This window comes from Sphaeramia orbicularis, chromosome 3 (genome assembly GCF_902148855.1).
Source record: "Sphaeramia orbicularis chromosome 3, fSphaOr1.1, whole genome shotgun sequence".
Taxonomy (NCBI): Eukaryota; Metazoa; Chordata; class Actinopteri; order Kurtiformes; family Apogonidae; genus Sphaeramia; species Sphaeramia orbicularis.
In genome coordinates this window covers 5,620,494-5,641,649 of record NC_043959.1, presented here as the reverse complement: position 1 = coordinate 5,641,649, position 21,156 = coordinate 5,620,494, and the positions used below count along the sequence as shown (strand labels likewise).

The window sequence follows — 21,156 nt, the reverse complement described above, 5'->3', positions numbered from 1 at the left end:
AAAATTTTTGGATTACCTGGGACTTGAACCAGGGTCCTTCAGCTCCATAGGCAGCTACATGAACCACTGCACTACAGAGAGACATGTGAAAATGTGCACCAGCAAGACTTTTATAGGGATTTTGCCATTTGGAAAAGTGAAACTAAACATAGTCTTCAAAAAATCGCTATAATTCCATAACCGTAGGTCGTATCTGAAAAATTCTTTCACTTTTGGATTCTGCAGACTTGTGGGAATTCAATGAGGTCTAACTTTTATGTCAAAACTCTGAAATGAATAAGCAGTAATTGCAGAAACGTAGAGTAACTTTCAAAGGCAGATTGACAACTTCCTGTTGGAGTTAGCTCATGAGTGTCAGTGTATGATTTGTCGGGCTCAATCAGACCAACATTTTGGCATTTGTTTCATGTTTCTGTGACATTCCTACTGGCTGCTAGGGCAGATTTTGTGTGTTTTTTAGTACATAGGTGGCGCTACAGAGTCCATTTTGGCACCCAAGGGGTTAATTTTTGATATTGTATGAAAGTGTTCACCAGCCATGACATACATGGCAAATTTGGTGAGTTTTGGAGCATGTTAAGGGGGTCAAATGGCAGTCTAAAGTGGAAAAAGTATGAAAATAAAAGAATTGTTATAAATCAACAACCGTACATCCTATCTCAAAAATTTTTGCATGTGAGCATTGTGCTGAGTCCCATGAACGTGTAGATATGTCACATGTCAGGAAAAACTGCAAAGTGAAAAATGAGTTCCAAACATCACAACTTTGCGGGCTTGTAAAAAAAAAACTAAGACAGTTCTGGAAAAAGTGAGAGATCACTTTTTTGAGGAGGTTTCACTCTATCTTTTGATGCTATTTAGAAGTCAATATGACAAACGGTGTCATCGGAGTTAGTTTTAGAAATTTTATTTTGAAAGGCATATTGCGAACTTCCTGTTGGAGTTAGGTCATAAGTGTCAGTGGATGATTTGTAGTGCTTCATCCAACAAGAATTTTGGCACTGGTTTCATGTCTGTACGACATTCCTAGTGGCCACTAGGGCTTTTCCCATTTTTTTCACATAGGTGGCGCTAGAGAGGCCATTTTGGCACCTATGGGGTTAAGTTTTACATTTTATCAAATTTTTCGCCAGGCCTGACATGTGTGCCAAATTTGGTGAGTTTTTGAGCATGTTTAGGGGGGCAAATTCCAGTTTAAATCGTCACGGAAAAATAATAATAATAATAATAATAATATAAAAACGAACGAAAAACAATAGGGCCTTGCTTGCAAGCAAGGCCTCTCACTGTGTGAGAGGGCCTTACCTTTCGGCTCGGTCCCTAATGAGAGGGCCTTACCTTTCGGCTCGGTCCCTAATAAAAACGAACGAATAACAATAGGGCCTTGCTTGCAGGCAAGGCCTCTCACTGTGTGAGAGGGCCTTACCTTTCGGCTCGGTCCCTAATAATTTACACAAATTGCAATTTGCACAGAGCAAAGCGGCACGAATTGTTTTGTGTTGCCCATACAGAACTAATATAACCACAACGCACAACAGTTTGGCATGGTTGACTGTAAAACCGAGATTGAAATATTTTTTATCATTTATTCGGAACATTATAGCAACAAAAACTCCTGAAATTATTTACAGAAAACCATCATTTTTTGCTGATCAAAATAATTGTTGTACAAGGCAAACCAGTGAAACACGATGTGTTCTGCCTTTAGGCAGAACAAATCAGTTACAGCAGACTGTTTTTTATCGGGCTATGGTTACATGGAATGGATTGCCAGGGTTTCTATTTTTGGAAAATAAAAAGAAATGTTTTCAAAAGAAATTAAAACTTTTCTTGTTTACACAATGGACATAAAATGAAAAGAGTATTGATAATATTGAAAGATGTCGTATGATTTGTATCAGACAGCTATTGTTTGGTGAATGAGTGTAAATGTATAGCACTAATTCTGTTTGTTTATTTATTTTTATTGCATTGGGCTGTTGTATCTGTTCTGTTTGTGTGTGTGTGTGTGTGTGTGTGTGTGTGTGTGTGTGTGTGTGTGTGTGTGTGTGTGTGGGAGGGGGGGGGATGAATGGTGTGAAATTAATGTAAATAATTAAAATTGTAGTGTAGGTAGAGGAGACCCCAGAAAGAATAGTCACTGATGTTTCAGTTGCTAATGGGGATCTTAATTAACGAAATGAAATGAAATACAATGACAAATCATACTGAGCTTATTTGTGGATGTGGATTTCTTTTCATGTATAGTTATTATGCTAATTTGCTGACTTTATTCATTTTTGACCTTGTCTCATTTTCCAACAATTATAGGCACAAGAAAACAGCAGCATGTCTTCAACAAAGAAGAAGAATAAGTTTGTTAATCTCTATGCTAAAGAAGGACAAGACAGGCTGGCTGTCTTACTTCCGGGTCGTCATGCCTGCGAGTGCCTTGGCCAAAAGCATAAACTTATCAACAACTGTATCAGTTGTGGTCGCATTGTGTGTGAGCAAGAGGGCTCTGGACCATGCCTGTTCTGTGGAAACCTGGTATGAGTTCACTGTGCTGTATTTGGAGCTGTGGGAATCTGTCTAGGAGGTTTTATATCGGCCATTGTTTCCTAACAGAATTTGTGTTTCTTCATCAGGTCTGCACCAAAGAGGAGCAGGAGATTCTGCAAAGAGACTCCAACAAAAGCCAGAAGCTCAGAAAAAAGCTCATGGGAGGCAAGAATCAACACATGTCAACATTATTAAAAATAGCCTCTTAAATATTGAACCGGGTTTATTTATTTATTTATTTATTTATTTATTTATTTATTTATTCTTTTGGTGGTGATAGACTGTGGAGAAAGAGATTATCTCCCACACCAAGAGGCCAGGATGAAAGCTGGATTGGAAAAGGCTATGCAACACAAAGAAAAATTGCTGGAATATGACAGGAATAGGTAAGAATTTTACTGAAACATGTATGGGGAAAAAAAGCAGCTTACTCAGAATGCATTTGCTAAATTTACAGTTTTTAGCTTACCGGCCAACAGCCCGTAAGCTATTGTCGTCATGCGTCGTCGTTGTCTGTTATCGTCGTCTGTTGTCGTTGTCATCTGTCATCTGCTACAAAACTTTCAATCGTCTTCTTCTCTGAAACTACAATTCCAATTGACTTCAAACTTGGTATACAGCTTCTTTATGATGATGTCAACAAAAGTTAGTGAAATTATTTGGATCTGGATCTGATTCTGGACTTGGTGTGACTTTGAAAAATTTCCCCATTATAAGAGATAGGAAGTGGATCAATGCAATTACTCAGTAAATATAAATGAAATCAAGTTGAAATTTCTACAGTACAGTTCTGATGGGGAGATGACCAAAACATAATGGCCACATGCTGATCAGGATCTTCTTCTGGATCGGGGAACTTAGGGCAAATTTAACATGGGCTCTTATGGGGAAAAAATTTCAGTCGTCGTCTTCTCCGAAACTACAGTTCTGATTGACTTCAACCTTGGTATACAGCTTCTTTATGATGATGTCAACACAAGGTTTTGCAATTATTTTGATCCGGATCTGATTCTGGATTTGGTGCGACTTTGAAACATTTTCCCATTATAAGAGATAGGAGGTGGATTGATACAATAAATCAGTAAGTATCAATGGTATCAAGTTGGAATTTGAATTTTTTTACAGATCTGATTGGAATATGACCAAAACATGGGCTATTTCTGTAACATAATAAATACACATAACTGGGTGATAATAAATGGCATCTGGTGATAATAAATGGCATCTGGATACGGTTCCCAAAGCTTTTAATTTGGCCGATAAGCTACAGGGCCATTGGTCCTATTTTTGCTAATTGTAGGTGGTTGAACTTATTGAAAGGTCTCTTGTATGTAATGACTTCTCACTCCGTCTTCAGTGTGAAGAGAACTCAGGTTTTGGATGATGAGTCTGATTACTTCGCTACTGAATCCAATCAGTGGTTGTCACCCAGTGAGCGAGAAAAGCTGAAGAAAAAGGAAGAGGTGCTGAGAGAGATTCGTCATGCATCTCGCAAGGACAGGAAGATCACTTTGGACTTTGCTGGTAGACAAGTAATTGATGAAGGAAACAACCTCAAGGAGTACTACAACAAGTGAGTTAGATGAGGTGCTAGAGTCTAAGCTACGAGGATGGGCTTTGGTTGTGCAGTTGTGTATTGCACTTTCCCGATTGAAATGTGTTAAAACATCTGCAGGTTGGATGAGACTCTGAAGGCCGTGAATTCAGACTCAAAATTGCTGCAGTATTCACAAAGACAAGGTGGACAGCAGAGCCTTAGACAACTGGTTAACCCCAAAGTAATGCTGAGTGCACCACAGGTAAGTCATTTTACAGCTTTTCTGTATTTATTTTTTATGCCCCAACATATTTATTTAACCTTAATTCAACCTGAGTCCTTTAAGAATAAAATCTCATTCTCATGGGCAACCTGGCCATGAAGACACGCTATTACACACAAAAAAATAAAACTGACCATTAGAAACATGTAGAATCCTAGAAAAGCACTCGAAGAGCGCAGACCTCTGCCAAGGCAGATCAGTGGCCCCCCACCCACCCACCCATTCACCACCAAAAATTCATTTGTTTCTGGTGCCAGTATCAACATTTCCTGAAATTTTCATCCAAATCCGTCCATAACTTTTTGAGTTATCTTGCACACGGACAGACAGACAAACCAATGCCGGCAAAAACATAACCTCCTTGGCAGAGGTAAATAAGCAGTGTTGGGAGGGCTACTTTTGAAATGTATTCCATTACAAATTATTACGGAAGCCCTAAAAGGACATGCCTTCAGACCTTTTTTTTTTCTATCGTTTTAATGAGTTAAGGAGATAATTTTAAGGCAATGGCTACTGCCACAGTACTGTGGCACAAAATATTGGTTTGTCTATTGCCACAGAGCCAATCAAATGTTACCAGTTGTACTAGAGCCAATCATGGATACTGTTACATGAACTCATTAGCCTCTTGTTGCCACAGTACTGTGGAGATATATGGCGTATACTTCAGTATAGGGTTGGGCAGTATGACCCAAAATTCATATCACGGTATAAGTTGAATCCATTCATGGTAACGGTATATATCGTAGTATAAATGTCGCGGTGTAAAACTCAAAATGGAAGTGTTTCTGAATGGGTTTTGTAGTCCCTTAGCAAAGCTAAATTGATTTTAAAAAACAACAACAACAAAAAAAAAACCAAAGATATAATGTAATTTTTTGAGCATTTATTGTGCAGAAGAACAACAGAAGTAAGGATAGTGTCTCAGAAGTACAAAAAATTTTACAAAAGTAAAGTGGATACTATAAACAGTACTTCAAGTAAGAGAGGTTTTCTATAAGGCAAATGGCAAAAACAGTGAAAAGGTTCTGTAATCCAAAATAGTGCAAAAGTTACCAAACATAAAATTTTCCACATCTTAAACAACACAAAGATAAATAGATATTCTTATAACACTACATCAAGTACACAGAACAGACTTTTGTTTTCTTGTGCAAAAAGTGTCACTGAAGACTTGGTTTCATATTTCAAATTAAAATCAAGCTGCAAACACAAACACTGAATTTTGGTTGCCAACAATAAGGTTTTTTTCTCTAATCCAAAGTAGTGCAAAAGTTACCAAACAAATTTTCCACATCTTAAAGAACACAAAAATACAATTCTAAATATCACCACTTCAAGTACACAGAACAGACTTTTGTTTTGTCTGTTGTGCAAAAGTGTCACTGACTTATTGAACAATATATTTTTAAGAGAGAAACACTTACAGTACACTTAGCATCTTTTCAGTAAAAAACAGTAACAAAAAGCAGCATATTTCAAATTAAAATCACAAGCTGCAACACTGAACTTAAGTGTTTACTCCAGTTCACTTGCTTCCCAAGTTCTCATCCTCTTTTATAGGTTGTTAGCCAGAAACACAAGCTTGTCCACAGTCTTTAGCTTTAATGCAGACCGGTGGCATGTGACAATGTTACTACCAGTGCTAAATGCCCTCTCTGAAGGGGCACTGGTGGCAGGAATGCAAAGATATTTCTTTGCGAGGTTTGCCACCCTTGGGAAATTAACCTGGTGCAGCCTCCACCACTTTAGTGGGTTTACTTCTCCATCAACTTCCACTGACTGCAAGTAGCTTTTTATCTCCACTTCAATGGCATCTCTGTCAGAGAGAGCAGCTGGGCCAGGCTGAGTGGATGCTTTTTTAAAAAAACTGCCCAGACTTCGTTTCACCTTCTTAGGCTCTCTCTCCACAGCTCCACCAGCAGCTGCAGTGGTTGTTTGTGGGCGTGACTCTGTGGCAGGTACAGCTTTAGCTTGCTTCTCAAGCAGTGCTTGAATTTCTGCTGCTGCTCTGGTCTTGATGTAGTCCTTTCTGTCATCAGCTATGTATGAGTCTTTAAAGCGTGGATCAGCAAAGGACGCCATGTCCAGCAGGTCATTGGTAGCAGGGTCAGAGTACTTATCATGAAGATACTGGAGGATGGCTGTCTTCATGTGTTTTGTCAGGTCTCTGTCATCATCAGAGTGAGGAAGAACTGTATTGTTCAGTAGATGGAGCACAGGTTTGAGGTATGACACACTGACGTACTCCTCCCCAGACAGTGCATTGGTGAACTCCCTTAGAGGGCTGAGGGTCTTGTCCACAGATTCCCAAACATCAATGTCCTGTCAAGTAGGTACCAGATGTCTGGTCTTTTTGTTTGTGGATTTGAAAACTAATAAATTAATAAAAAAATGGAAAACTAACCAATAAAATTGGGCGGCCATGGCTGAGATGGTAGAGTGGGTCGTCCAATAACTGAAGGGTTGGCGGTTCGAATCCCGCTCTGTCCTAGTCAGTCCGTTGTGTCCTTGGGTAAGACACTTCACCCTCCTTGCCTCCAGTGCCACTCACACTGGTGTATGAATGTGTGTGAATGTTTGATAGTGGTCGGAGGGGCTGTTGGCGCGAATTTGCAGCCATGCTTCTGTCAGTCTGCCCCAGGGCAACTGTGGCTACATATGTAGTTTACCACCACCAGAGGGAGAATGTGAGAGTGAATGAATAGTGGGTCAATAATGTAAAGTGCTTTTAGTGACCAAAAAAGTGCTATATAAATCTAATCCATTATTATTATAATACTTTGGCGTCAGGCTTTATTGCACGGAGCTGGCAACATGCCATCAGCAGTACAAATGACTTAGCGGCGCCACTATTTCGGTTGTCCTCGAATATTCCTGAATAACTCTTACAACAAAGTTTAATTTTCAAAATTATTTGATATAGTTGACGCTGTCTGAAAGCCTAAAGCCAAAAAATGGCTTAGCCGCATGAATATGCACCAGTGTTTCATCTACAAATTGGTATGACTGAGTCCTGGGACTCGGCTCACCAAAAAAGACTGAGTGCCTCTGATTTTTTTGTTTAGTCCCACTACTATACTATTGAGTCCCAAAATAAAACTGTAATTTAAAAATGTACATTGTTTGTTTCATCATCTTCATTTTCTATTTCAAATCATTCACAGTTTTACTCATATACACCATTGTACTCACATAAACAGAAAGTGAAACACAATCACGTTTTACTGAACTGTGTAATGAGCAAATGCAAATATTCTGAAAGAATGACAATTTATCCAGATTGGTCAGTGGTGGCATTCCTGGTGAATGGTAGACAAATTACAACAATGGCATATAGTCCAGTTACTCTGGAGGTCAGTTACTGGATTTCTTTTTAATTTCCTTCAATTCATAAAGCCTCCTCTCCTTTGATTTTTCCATGTATCAAGTGCCTTTGTAAAGTTGAAGCTCACTTGTTTGGGCCCCATTTTAACGGGCATGAGTTTGTCCTGAGTATCTATATTGAGACAGTTTTTCTGCCAAGTGAGAATCTGAAGCAGTGGGGGCTGAGGAGGGGTTATCACAAGGTAATCACGTACTAAATGCCTGGCTCATAGGAAAATACGAATAGACATTTTTATTGACCGCACGTGGGAAAAAATGATTTTAAATTTTATTTTACCTTAGAGTCCTCTGGGACTCATTTGTTCATATTTTTTTGTGTCCTTTTCTAACTTTATGCGTCTAGGATGCTGGGTAGATGAAACACTATCCTCCACCTATTGCTCCTGCAGCAGCTTACTTGACACCATTGTGAAGTGCATGCGCAATAGCACTCATTGTTTGATGGAATTATCTCATTAAAACAATAATTGTTTTCTTGTTATCTCATTAAAATGATCTCGTTATCTCATTAAAACAATAATTGTTTTCTAGTTATCTCATTAAAATTATCTCGTTATCTCATTAAAACCGTAGAAAAATGTTTGAAGGCATTTTAGGGCTTCCGTAGATTACACAGTACATGCTCAAAAAAGTAATCTGTACTGTAGTCTGTAGTTTTGGATTACTTTCACATTTTCTTGAATTTTAATACCATATGAATGTGGCAAATCACACCGTCCTTACTACGTTGTATACAGAAATATTCTTGTGTGTTCTGTTTTAGAGCTGGCTGAATGTATTAGGCCTACACCTCATAAGCAGCATATTAACATGTGCTGTACTAGTACAACCCAAATCAAGTTATTTGTGTTTTGTCTGGTTATAGAAAAAGAGACACTGACGCATTCAAAATGAGCAGAAATTGTCTGATTGTAACGGTTTAGTGCAAATAGAAATTTAACATCTAATAAAAAAGCAGCTGAATAAACCAATAGCTTCATAAGCTTAATAAACAAAATATTCCAACAGAATATGATTCTGTCCAGACTGTGTTCTGCCCTCGGATTGATTGGTGCCTACCCAGTAACACAGCTTTCCAACTGGAATCCCCGATATCCCATAGCAACATATACAGAACCATTCACTCTGAATGAGAGAATGTCTGCTCTGTGGGTAACGCACACAGTTTCAGAAGCTTTAAAGATGATTATGGACACAGACTCCGACAATTCAATGTATGATGAACTTTCAGAAGAACTTTTTAGAGTCAACAACGGAGAAATAGGAGGTGAGGAAGACGGACACGGGAAACAGAGCAACACAGGTCTAACATGGAGAGGAAAAGAGACAGCTGGGAGTGTGTGGAAATGTACACAGTCACAGACGGCAGGAAGATGTAACCTCCTGAGACCCAGGAAATGTCAGCGAAGTACAAACTTTTTTTGTTTTTTATTAGCTTACCGGCCGACGGGCCGTAAGCTATTGTCATCATGCAGTGTACATTGTCATCGTCTGTCGTCGTCGTCCATTACAAAAATTTCAATCATCTTCTTCTCTGATCAATAACTCAATAAATACAAATGATATCAAGTTCAAATTTCTACAGTACAGTCCTGATGGGGAGATGACCAAAACATAATGGCCACATGCAGATCAGGATCTTCTTCTGGATCCGGGAATTTACGGAAAATTTAACGTATGGGGAAAAGTTTCAGTCATCTTCTTCTCCGAAACTACAGTTCTGTTTGACTACAAACTTGGTATACAGCTTCTTTATGATGATGTCAACACAAGCTATTGACATTATTTCGATCTGGATCTGATTCTGGATTTGGTGCCACTTTGAAGCATTTTCCCATTATAACAGATAGGAAGTGGATTGATACAATAAATCTGTAAGTATCAATGGTATCAAGTTGGAATTTGAATTTTTTACAGATCTGATTGGAATATGACCAAAACATGGGCTGTTTCTATAATAGAATAAATACACATAACTGGGTGATAATAAATGACATCTGGATACATTTCCCAAAGCTTTTAATTTGGCCGGTAAGCTACAGGGCCATTGGTCCTATTTTTAAGTAAGTGCCTATATTGGAAACATCATGATGCAACAGTTTTTTCAGATGCAGTTTTTAAAATTTTTATGGAATGTCCTTTGTAGTGGGCAGTTTTATTTTCTTTTTGTTGTGTAAAGTTGTGAAACTCTTGTCCACAAATGTAGACAGAAAACCCATAGCTGGGTCTGAGGAGGATAAGAGACATTTATAGTGGATATAGGAAAAAGCTTAGGAACCACTGTGTTAGATTATATTACAGTCTGACAGATAAATATCTGCCATTGCTATCAGTTGCCAATTTTACACAGAGATCCCAGAAAAAAGGTGAGATGGTGATCCCACCTTTTTTCCAACCATTGACTGATTTTTTTCACAGCCAAGCCGAAGGAGTAACAGAGCTGAGACTGGCAGGACTTTTACACAGCGGACCTGCGTTCCGGAATCGAAGGGGTGGTGAAGCAGCACAGCATATAGTGTGCATATGGAAACACTGACATGGATTCTGTGACAGCTGCCCCGGGTGCTGGTCCCGTGGCCCGAGGCCACGGGTGAAAATAGCACCCCTGGCATGAAGCCACGGCATCTCTGGCACAAAGCCATGACATCCCTGCCACACCCGGGGTGGCTGCCACAGAATCCATGCCAGTGCTTCCATGTGTGCCCGCTCTCTCAGGCATGGGGGTTGCCATCATCAAAACGTCACACCTTGGTTGCAGAATGAGAGGTGCTCCTTTTACATAGCCTTCCGGAATCATGATTCCACCTTTATCACGGCTCTGTTACTACCTCCAGAGGTGTTACAAAGTCCCGATAAAGGCGGGACCAAATGATCCCGCCGTTTTGTTTACACAGATGTCGTTCTGTACTAAAGGAGAAATATTCCCCTTAACAGAGGTGCTGTGTAAAAGGCGCTAGTGACAATTGATAGTGGCCCATATCTGCAAATATGAGCTGATACTGACATCTGGCCAATATATTAGTGCATCCCTAATATTGATCCAAGGAGACTAAATCATTAAGTTGTAGCATATTCTGAAGGTTATTCCAAAGCCAAGTAGAGGATTGAAAGTTTTAAGCTTTTGTTGTAACAGTGTGTCTAGTTGGCTGGTTCCTCCTCCTCTCTCCAAAGGATTGCCACAGGGGTTGGTCATATGACCCATTTTATTTACTATTTACATTAATATTTTGTGTGATAACATGACACTGATGACATGGTATTCTACTGCTGCTCTTCCTCATTTGCCCAGGCTTTAGAGTTTTTACAGAATGGTTTTAATATAGTCCAGTGTCATCTGCAGACAGTGAAATAGGTTTTAAATGAGTACAAAACCAAACTTTTGGTATTTTCACATAAACATGAAATACCAGAGACCATTCAGTTAGTAGCTGCCTAATGCAATCCAATAGAGTTAGTCACCAGTTATAAGTACCCTGTCTCTCTGGTCAATCATGAGCTTTCTGTCCAAGCTCATATTGTCAACTTGGGCCACAAATTGAGTTTGAAGCTAGGGTTTTATTATCGTAATAAATCCTACTTCTCCCTCAGAGCTCACAAATACCTTTAATTGGCTACTTTTCTACCATTGCTTGACTATGGCAATATTCTATGTACGAGTGCCTGAATGTCGTCAGTCTCTGTCTTGTATATCATTGTGCCTTAGGATACATCACTGGTTGTAATCACCTCACTCCCCACTGTGAATGATAGGTAAAAGCTGAGTGGACTTCTTTGAGTTCTCAAAGGGAAACCCATTGGTTGACTTTGATCTATAAGGCTCTTTATTAACCTTTGCTCTTCTTCAGACCCCTAGAGAAACAAATGCATAGAAGCCATCTTATATACCCCAAATCTCTTGTCTTTCTCCTCCTCCACTGTTTATTGATCACTAAGGACGATGTTTAACTACCAGGATGTGTCTTGGCTCGGGGTGTAACGGTGCACTCGTTTGTACCGAACCGTTTCGGTTGGGGGCCTTCCATACAATACGGAGGTGTACTGAACAAATACATGTAGCCTATGTGAAGAACACAAACACTCATTAACCCACTTTATTCTGAGGCTGGGGTGTCGATAAGGGGGGGATAAACATGACGACAGAGAGTAAAACAGAGGCACAGAAGCTGGGTTGGACGTTCGAAGTGTGTTAAGTTTCACTTTTGGTAGTTACAGAGTACACCCCCCTATACCCCTCCCCCCCTTCACTGGTCTACTTCACTGTACTGAAAACGTATCAAAAAATGTATCAAACTGAAGACCCCTGTACCAAAAATGTACTGAACCGAAATTTTTCTGTACCGTTACACCCCTAGTCTTGGCATTGATACACATCTTTACGTGCCATTGTGTATGGATTGTTACACATGGTCCACAAAAACAACGTCTCTCCTGACACTATTTTGCAAATGCACTGTTGCAGCAAAAGCAAACTACCCAAACAAACCAGGGAACTATTATGCTAATTAATTTCACAGCTTAGCATGTTTTTCAAAATATCCATTTTGTGCTACAAAGTGTGTCAACAGTTCATGTTCACAACCATTTGTTTTATGCAAAAGTACCTGAACCATCAGCAAAATTATTTGAATAAACACTTGTATCAGTAGGACTGACAACTGTTTCTCCACATGTATTCTGAGTTTGCTTAAAGGTGCTGTACAGACTTTCTTCGTAATGTTGAAAAAGTCTCATTTTTATATATATGCCTGATCGTAGTCCGCAATTTAAAATGCGATTATCAGCACCAAAATAGGTTATTTCCAAATGCTATTTCCAGCTTCCCTGGTCGGGTCGGACAAGACTGGACTGATTTACAGCAGACTTATGTTACAATAGGCCCTTTTCCACCAAAAGCCCAGGAACTTTATTACCAGGAACTTATTTACCAAGAACTTATTTTGGGTAAAAGAGTTCCTGGTAATTGCGTTTCCACCGCACCTCAAAGTTCAGGGTAATTTATTCAAATCAGGTTGATGATGTATGAGGGAGCAGTAACAGAAACTGTAGTCCAGTTCATGTACATTCACAAACTAACCTCTAGCACAATAAAATGACAGTACTTCAGTGGACGGGTTGGGTTTAATGTTCTACTGGTTGTTGAATCACTTAATCCATCTGAAATACATTTTAAATGAAGTTAACCATCATTACATATCCTTAATTTGTATTTAAAAATGGTAGAACATGTATTTTCAACTTCTCTTTCCTTAAACTCAATCACATCTAACTTTAAGTGTGATGGATGATTCCTTTTCATTTCTATTGTTTAATAGATATAGTCCAGGTTCAACCCTGAAGTCAGACAGATTTACTCAAATGCCTGCATTTAATTTGACTGCATAGTACTTATAAAAGTACTTATACTCTACTCATATTTTGATGACTTGTAAATTAACAGAAAGTATTAGGTTACATTTTTTATTAAAAATTGAAACAAAACAAAAGGTGCAAAAAAAAACAAGGTGCCTTGAGATTAAAAGGGAAATAAACACGTATGAAAGGTTCGAGCTTCTGGACCAGGGTCTGACCAGCTGGTCCAGTACAGCCGTTCTGGAACTCGATGTTCCTGGTCCCTTTTTCGCTTTCCTACAGGAAAAGTAATAAAAATGCTAAAATGAATAACAGAACACATGATGACAGATTCCCACCAGTGTGATGTGACATGTGAAATGTCTTACCTGGGCCATTTTAAACAACAGGAGACGATGGACAAGCACACAAACAGCAGGTTCGGAAAAAGAGGCAAGTCACAATACATAAAGAATAAATCAGTATTCAGCTCACGGCGACAACATGAATACATCCAGTTCTCTGATTTAGGTTTAGTGTCAGACTGTTGACCAGTTAGTATTAGGTTAACTGGACTTCACTTTTGACTAAACCGCTGGTGCTGCTGACTACTGTTACAGCATGGAACCAACTAAACAGTGAATTTTTCTGTGATATACATACCATTCGTTTGTTCGACAGTCGGATCCTCTGCGACCGTTGTGGTCCTTTAGTTTCTTTTAATCCTGCATAAATTTCTTTGGCTTTTCTCGTATTTCTTTAGGCATGTGTCTCATGTTTGGCTCCAGCAGCTTTTACTTGAACCTCGCTGGTTTCGTGCCTGCAATTCAAAGTCCGTCTGAATTTCCTCGTCATCCATCCACTTGTAGCTTCTCTTTTGGTCCACATTTTCCGAATTATCAAAATACAAAGTTTGTCGAAATTAAATGAATTAATTAAATTGCGCAGGTGAATGCGGAAGCACTGCGAGTGTAGTCCACCACTCAGTGTTCTCCAGCACACAGCTCCGCCCCTTAAAGTTCCTGGTAATCTGAAAAGTACTACCTCCCTGCCGGGGGCAGTCATTTACCTGGGTAATTTTTGGTGGAAACACACTGGGAACTTTGAAAGTTCAGGGTAATGCACAAAGTTCCTGCAAAAGTTCCTGTGGTGGAAAAGGGCCTTATGACAACACCACACCGACCGACAGAGTTTAGCAATAAGAAGTAAGTTTAACGAGCGAGGAGTAAGATCTGTCCTTTTTCCTAAAGAAAGGGATTTCTAGGATTTATTTTGTTGTAATGGTGGACGCTGGAACTGGAGCTGGACTGGCAGAAAGAAAAAGAAAACTAAACAGGAGAGTGATACAGCACCGGCTAAAACACCAGTAAACCTATGCACTGGTTTGAACCAATGGACAGAACTAGGGGAGTTAAAAGGAATGAAAACAGACCTGGAGTTGGCCCTCTTCCTTCTAGACAGGTGTAGAATGCTTCTGTTCTTTATATATATATGCATTGGAACATTGTATTTTTACTATAGTGGCTGTTGGTAGATCAGTCAAACACTTAGTAAACGCTTCTGTGTTAGCTGCAGGGCTAGCTCTTTGATGTCGGTGATATAATTATACTTCTCTTTTTTCTTTTGTTCAGGCAAGGTATAGCTTTTTTAGATGTTACCTGCTTGACAGTTTCGACTATGACTCCAGTCTTCCTCAGAAGCGTCATCTGACGTGCTGCTGACGTGTCATTTATCAGCTGGTCAGCTCGACAGACCAGTCAGAGCCCTTCGAGCCGACCGCACCTCCTCCGCCTTGGGTGGTCTCTGGAGGAGGGAATCCCAGGTGTGAGAGAGGGTGTACGCACCCTCGTCCCAGTTGATGGTGCCACTCGCCCGCTTCCTGATCTCTATTGCCTCCTTGATCCAACGTTTGAGTTTGTTCGTTTCATATGTTATAGCTGTGCCCTTATCCCAGTCTATGATGTGGTTGTGTGTCCTGCAGTGGTCCATGACGGCTGATTTGAGTCCTTTTTGAGTCCGTGTGAATCTCCCCACTGTCTCCTTTTCGCATTCTTTTTGGTGTTCTTTTTCTCCTGGGAATCCCAGGTGTGAGAGAAGGTGTACGCATCCTCGTCCCAGTTGATGGTGCCACTTGCCTGCTTCCTGATCTCTATTGCCTCCTTAATCCAACGTTTGACATATACAACATGCACTTACACTGTGTCAATACCCCAAATGGGCCATCAACAAAGGCAAACGACAAGTCAAAAACAAAGAAAAGAAGAGCAAAGACAAAAAAACAAAACACACAAAAAAGACCAACGACAAACCCAAAGATTTCATAACCATACCGTACATCCGGGGGATAACGGAACCAATACAGAGGGTAATGAAAAAACACCATATTAACGTTGCCGTAAAACCACACACAAAACTCCATCAAATACTCATACACCCAAAGGACAAAATAGCACCGGACCAAAAATGTAATGTCATATTCGAGATACCGTGCAAATCATGCAACAAAGCATACATCGGGGAAATAGGACGATCATTCAATGTAAGGAAAAAGAACACCAAAAAGAATGCGAAAAGGAGACAGTGGGGAGATTCACACGGACTCAAAAAGGACTAAAATCAGCCGTCATGGACCACTGCAGGACACACAACCACATCATAGACTGGGATAAGGGCACAGCTATAACATATGAAACGAACAAACTCAAACGTTGGATCAAGGAGGCAGTAGAGATCAGGAAGCGGGCGAGTGGCACCATCAACTGGGACGAGGGTGCGTACACCCTCTCTCACACCTGGGATTCCCTCCTCCAGAGACCACCCAAGGCAGAGGAGGCGCGGCTGGCTCGATGGGCTCTGATTGGTCCGTCGAGCTGACCAGCTGATAAATGACACGTCGGCAGCATGTCGGATGACGCTTCTGAGGAAGACTGGAGTCACAGTCGAAACTGTCGAGCAGGTAACATCTAAAAAAGCTATACCTTGTCTGAACAAAAGAAAAAAGAGAAGTATAATTACATAAACAGAAGACAAAATGAACGTCTTTAGCCTTACGTTGGTGATATGTTTTGTTTGGAGCATTGTTTCAGTCACAAACTAAGGGCTTTGTAACGTGAGACTGAAAAGGTTTCTGTATGGAGTTTAATGTTCATGCCAGGGCCTGGATACTAAACTGTCCTTCGGGACAAAGACAATTATAAAATTAGAGTACTGTGAATGCAGAAGGCTGAAACAGCTAGTGCTGCTAATGCAAAATGATGATGTTGAATGACTGAAGTCATTTCTGAAGATGCTTTAATACTTTGTGGAAAAGCTACTGCAAATGTATATTAATGGGACACGATTTAGAGCACCGGTCTGTGAGTAACACGCTGGAGCTGTGGAGTAAAACAGAGACATAAAAGCAGGAGTCGAATGTCCAAAGTTGTTTCACTTTCACCCCGGTTACTAAACGATGCTACAAACGGACTTCATGAAGTTTGCTTTTTGTCTTGTTTCAAACGTCACTTTGCACCCTGCAAGTTGCTGTCTTGAAAAAAGAAATGCAGAATTGTGAAGAGGATCCACTCCTCATTCATTAGCTTCAAAGATCAAATGCTGCCTTGGCCAGAGTTATGCCCTTATGACAGTAGGTGCTAGTGCTAATGGGAAGCGGAGTCTTTGCCCCTTAAAAACACCACAGATTGCAGCCAAAGGTGTCACTGCAATCCACTTTAAACGAATTCCCTGTACAGGACCCTTAAATTTTTTTTTTCTGTTTTGTAAGGACAGCTGGTATTTCATGAATCTTCTAATGATAATGTTGTAAGTGAGAGCATACCAGCATCTTATTAAATGTACCAATTATTCCACATATTCTCAGTGGGTTGATGTGGGAGGCAGTGAAAACTCCAGGAAGACCACGGAGCAGGGAAAGTGTTCAAAAGAGGACAAGGGAGGTGAAGAGCGTTCAAGGCTGCGGATTCAAGACAAAGAGCTGCAGGAGATGTCTGACGGCGGCTGGTGTCTGAGTATGCACCAGCCCTGGGCCTCGCTGCTCATCAAAGGCATCAAGAGGTAAGAACCACCACAAACAGCACAATGTACAGTTTCACTAGAATTATTTTTGTCTTTAAGGGTTAATTACATTATTTCAGGATTAGCACAAATTCAGCCATACAGATTTCTGAAAAACCCTATAATGTAACAGATAAATACCAGCTCTGCCATGAATGAAATGACATCTTACATGCTGATACTTGTGTTCAGCCACTATCAGTTGGTTAGGTCAATAAATGGTCAGAAAATAGTGAATAATGTTAATCAGTGTTTCTCAAACCCCCAGGTAACATAGTAAACTGAATATTTTGGTGCTGTGGAACCAACAAGACATTTGAGTGTCATAAATGACAAGAAAAAGTGTTTTTTAAATCACATTTAAGAGGATGAAATCTTGCAGTTTCTTGAAAAATTACTTTAAGGCTATGTTCAGACTGTAGGCAAATGTGGCCCAAATCAGATTTTTTTTGCCCATATGTGACCTGTAACCAATCTGCTAAAGACAGTTTGAACAGCACAAATATTTTTTTTTTTTAAAATCCGACCCAAGCCACTTTCATATGTGGTCCTAAATCCGATATGTATCTGACATTTTGCAGTGCAACTTTAGTCTAAATGGCCAGGTTGCATTTATGTGACCTTTATTTCATTAAAATGGGACAAACGTCACAATTCTGCATCCCAGGAGGAGGAGCGGTGGGAAAAACATATTTACTTCCGAAAACACAGTGCGTGCCTGCGTGGTCACATATTACATCAGGACCCCTTTTGGTCACTTCAGGGTTGCATTCTGTTCATACTCAAAACTTATAGAAGTCGCATTTAATGTGCAATATGAACGAGCACACAAAAAAATCAGATTTCACCAAAAAGTCCAATTTGTGCATTAAGACCTGCTGTCTGAATGTAGCCTAAGACAGAGGTAGCTCTGGGGCCACAATTGACTTTTGGGTCCTTTTTAAGTGGCTGCACGTGACTTTGTCAAAAACAAATGTAAACGAATAACACTTATTTTTGCATATACATTTTGCTATTACTGTTGCAATCATAAAGTCATTTTGTAAAAATGTGGTAGTAGTAGTAGTAAAAGTAGACTACCTTTTATTTTCTGACACTGAAGGTATCTATCTGTATTCTCCATTGCAAAGAAAGCCTTCACATACCGGTCGATTTTTGCTGCACAACACAAAAATGACAAATGTCACTGTTTTCTATAATGTAGTTCTGTAATTTTTTTGTCGTTCTGTAAATGCACAGAAACTTTGATTTATTATCCACATATTCCATACCAACTAACCCTAAAGAGCTTCTTAAACAGTCAGCACTTTGAGGTAATACAAATAAGAATATCTTTTGACTCCAGACAGTGTAAGGTTTTTGTTTTTTTTTTATATTTCTGTCTTAAAATGGCTTTTACAAAGGTTACTGATCCAAAGATGTTCAAACAAACATCAAAAAAGTTGGTGAATAATGCAATGGGTAATCAAATAATTGTTACAGCTCTGGTTTGAAGTTCTTGTATGTGACTGAGGGTAAATGGGGACTTGCTGTGTGTGTTCAGGGTGGAGGGCCGGTCATGGTACACATCCCATAGGGGTCGCCTTTGGATCGCAGCGGCAGCAAAGACACCTACACCTCAGGATATTTCTGAAGTGGAGAACATGTACTGCCACAGCTACAAGAAAGGTACACATTCCAAACACAAATACTGAATACTGTATCAGAACTGATTTTATGGGGGGTGCTAGTGAGCGACACATGGAGTAAGACGTCTTTCCATGAGCTCCTGCAGATTCATTAATATATTGGTCTAAAAATGCCATTTTTGCACGAAGAACTTGTCTAAAGCAGTGTTTCCCAACCAGTTTGCCGCGGCACATAAATGTGCTGTGAGAAGTCTTCAGTTTTGCGGTGGAAAATTATCCAGTTTCACCTGATTGGTACTGTAAGCGAGCAGCGTGATATAGATATGTACGACTGCATACACCAGTGATCGACTGTACATCAACAGTCTCCTGTTTCCCTTTGCAAAATAAAAGTGAAAGTGAACCGGCCCCAATGTGGTTCATTCTGTTGATAAAGCCCCTCTCACTTGTGGTGTGCGGATCAGTGGGTTACCCGTGAACCCCGGGTATCGAGTTGGGGCGGAGGGATATGCCTCACATATTATTATACGATGGACTTCAATCCGTAAGCCAGGGGTCTCTCCGAGGGGTCGCTGACGCACCCCTTTCCGCTTTCTTCTTTCAAACATCCCACGACAATGTTGCCTGTGCAACCTGATGTGCCCCCCCTCCAAAAAAAGAGAGAGACTCAGAGCTGTTGAGGAAGATTTGTGTGTCTTTCTTCAATTTCTGCAAGAATATCAGCATTGTGTTCAACTAAACAGGCCCAGGTTTCACTCTGAGGAAGTAAATTGAGACTACATTTGCATTATATTTCAATAAATATACTTTTTTGTGACATTTTTGTTTGGTGGTGTGCCTTGGGATTTTTCTAATGTAAAATATGTCCCGTGGCTCAAAAAGGTTGGGAAACACTGGTCTAAAGCATAATTAAGACAACCCAGAATCCACCAAGAGCCAAACAAACTGCAAAACATGAAGCCGAATAGATAAAAAACTAGAGAAGTTCAAATACACAGCTTGCCGTCAGCGTGCTAAAAGGACCCCGAGGCAGAACCAACCGACTCCAGCTAACGCGGACCAACTCTCGCCGACGGATTGTACTGATAATGTAATCATGACTGCCGAAAACATTAAAGCTGACATCCTCGACACCATGAGGGGAGAAATATCGAAAATCCTCGGAGCAACTCAAAAGTGCCCTGGCAGAGGACTTTGACGCCCTCAAATCCGAGCTATGAGCTGTGCGGTTGGAAATTGCTAATACCTCAGCAGCCATTAGGTCTGAAATAAATCAAATGAAAGCTGACATTCAAAATCTGACTAGGGATACTCTTCGACAGACGGCCAATCACCCACTGTCCACTTTATCATTGTCAACAGTGTGTGATTGATCGAGAGAGGATAAGGAGTGAACAGAGTATCTTCATGTGAGCTGTGTGGCATCAAACTGCACACATAGCAAGACTGATTAGTGACACGTCGTGTCAGATCACGTGTCACTCGCCACCATGTGTTATCGCTATAGTCGTGGTGATCAATGAGGTGGAGGTCACGGCCGTGACGTCTCCGAAGCTCTTCTGACCCTGGCTGTCCTCCGACAGACCAGGGCGCAACAGGAATGTGATGTGTTGGTGAAGGATCAGATACCTGATAGAATGTGTCCATGTACCACATGTACAGGCACAGGAGGGTGATGCAGGTGACAGCTGACCCTTTGATCACCTCCATCGTCATCGAATCAGTGTATGTGTGGGGCAGGGGATCTTCAGTCACTCGCCAGCGACCAGGCAAAGGATAAGTGTATATGAGACGTCACTGGGGTCGTTACCACCGCTAGGTTTCAACCAGTGGGTCTTGTGTGTGTGGGTGCGTGATGCAGCTGTGTCCAGCTCCGGTGTCCAGTCGTCCAGTCTACGCTGTCGATCGATGCTCCGGCCCGTCCTTGGCCGCAGCAGTTGGCGGTTCTCCCTGAAACCGCTTACAGTGGGTTGCGTGGATCCACGTGGCACGTTCAGCAACCTTGACCGCTGTGTGCGTCGTCAGGAGCACCTGGAAAGGCCCTCGCCACCTGCGCTGCTTCCAGTGCTTTCGCCTGAAGTCCCGGACCAGGATCCAATCCCCTGGCTGCAGCGGATGGAGCGGCCCCTCTGCAGGAACCGGTAATGCTGATTTCACCAATACCTGTACTTGAGATAATTCAGAGGAGAGTTTCCTACAATAAGACAACATGTCATGCTCCAACAATGATGTCATCCCGGTGCTTAATTGGGGGGCCTGGAGACCTGTATATGGGGGTCTCCCAAACATAATCTCAAACGGACTCAGCCCACTTCGAGTCCTACGTCTCATTCTCATTTGCATGAGAACCAGAGGTAGGGCCTTGACCCAGTTAAGGCCTGTTTCCTCACAGCATTTAG

The 21,156-nt window shown here is 40.8% G+C and overlaps 1 protein-coding gene across 2 annotated transcripts in view; it reads left to right on the top strand.

Annotated features, from left to right (window-relative positions):
- The window catches only part of trip4 (thyroid hormone receptor interactor 4), a 308,246-nt gene that overhangs the window by 6,152 nt on the left and 280,938 nt on the right, over window positions 1–21,156 (top strand). Inside the window, exons 4-10 of one of the 2 annotated variants that reach the window (XM_030124645.1) lie at window positions 2,311–2,529; window positions 2,628–2,706; window positions 2,822–2,927; window positions 3,899–4,111; window positions 4,217–4,340; window positions 16,936–17,129; window positions 18,673–18,797. In XM_030124645.1, the coding sequence (XP_029980505.1) occupies window positions 2,311–2,529; window positions 2,628–2,706; window positions 2,822–2,927; window positions 3,899–4,111; window positions 4,217–4,340; window positions 16,936–17,129; window positions 18,673–18,797 (1,060 nt within the window). Of the gene's footprint in view, window positions 1–2,310; window positions 2,530–2,627; window positions 2,707–2,821; window positions 2,928–3,898; window positions 4,115–4,216; window positions 4,341–16,935; window positions 17,130–18,672; window positions 18,798–21,156 lie in introns of both variants that reach the window. The other variant, XM_030124636.1, reaches the window with a different exon arrangement.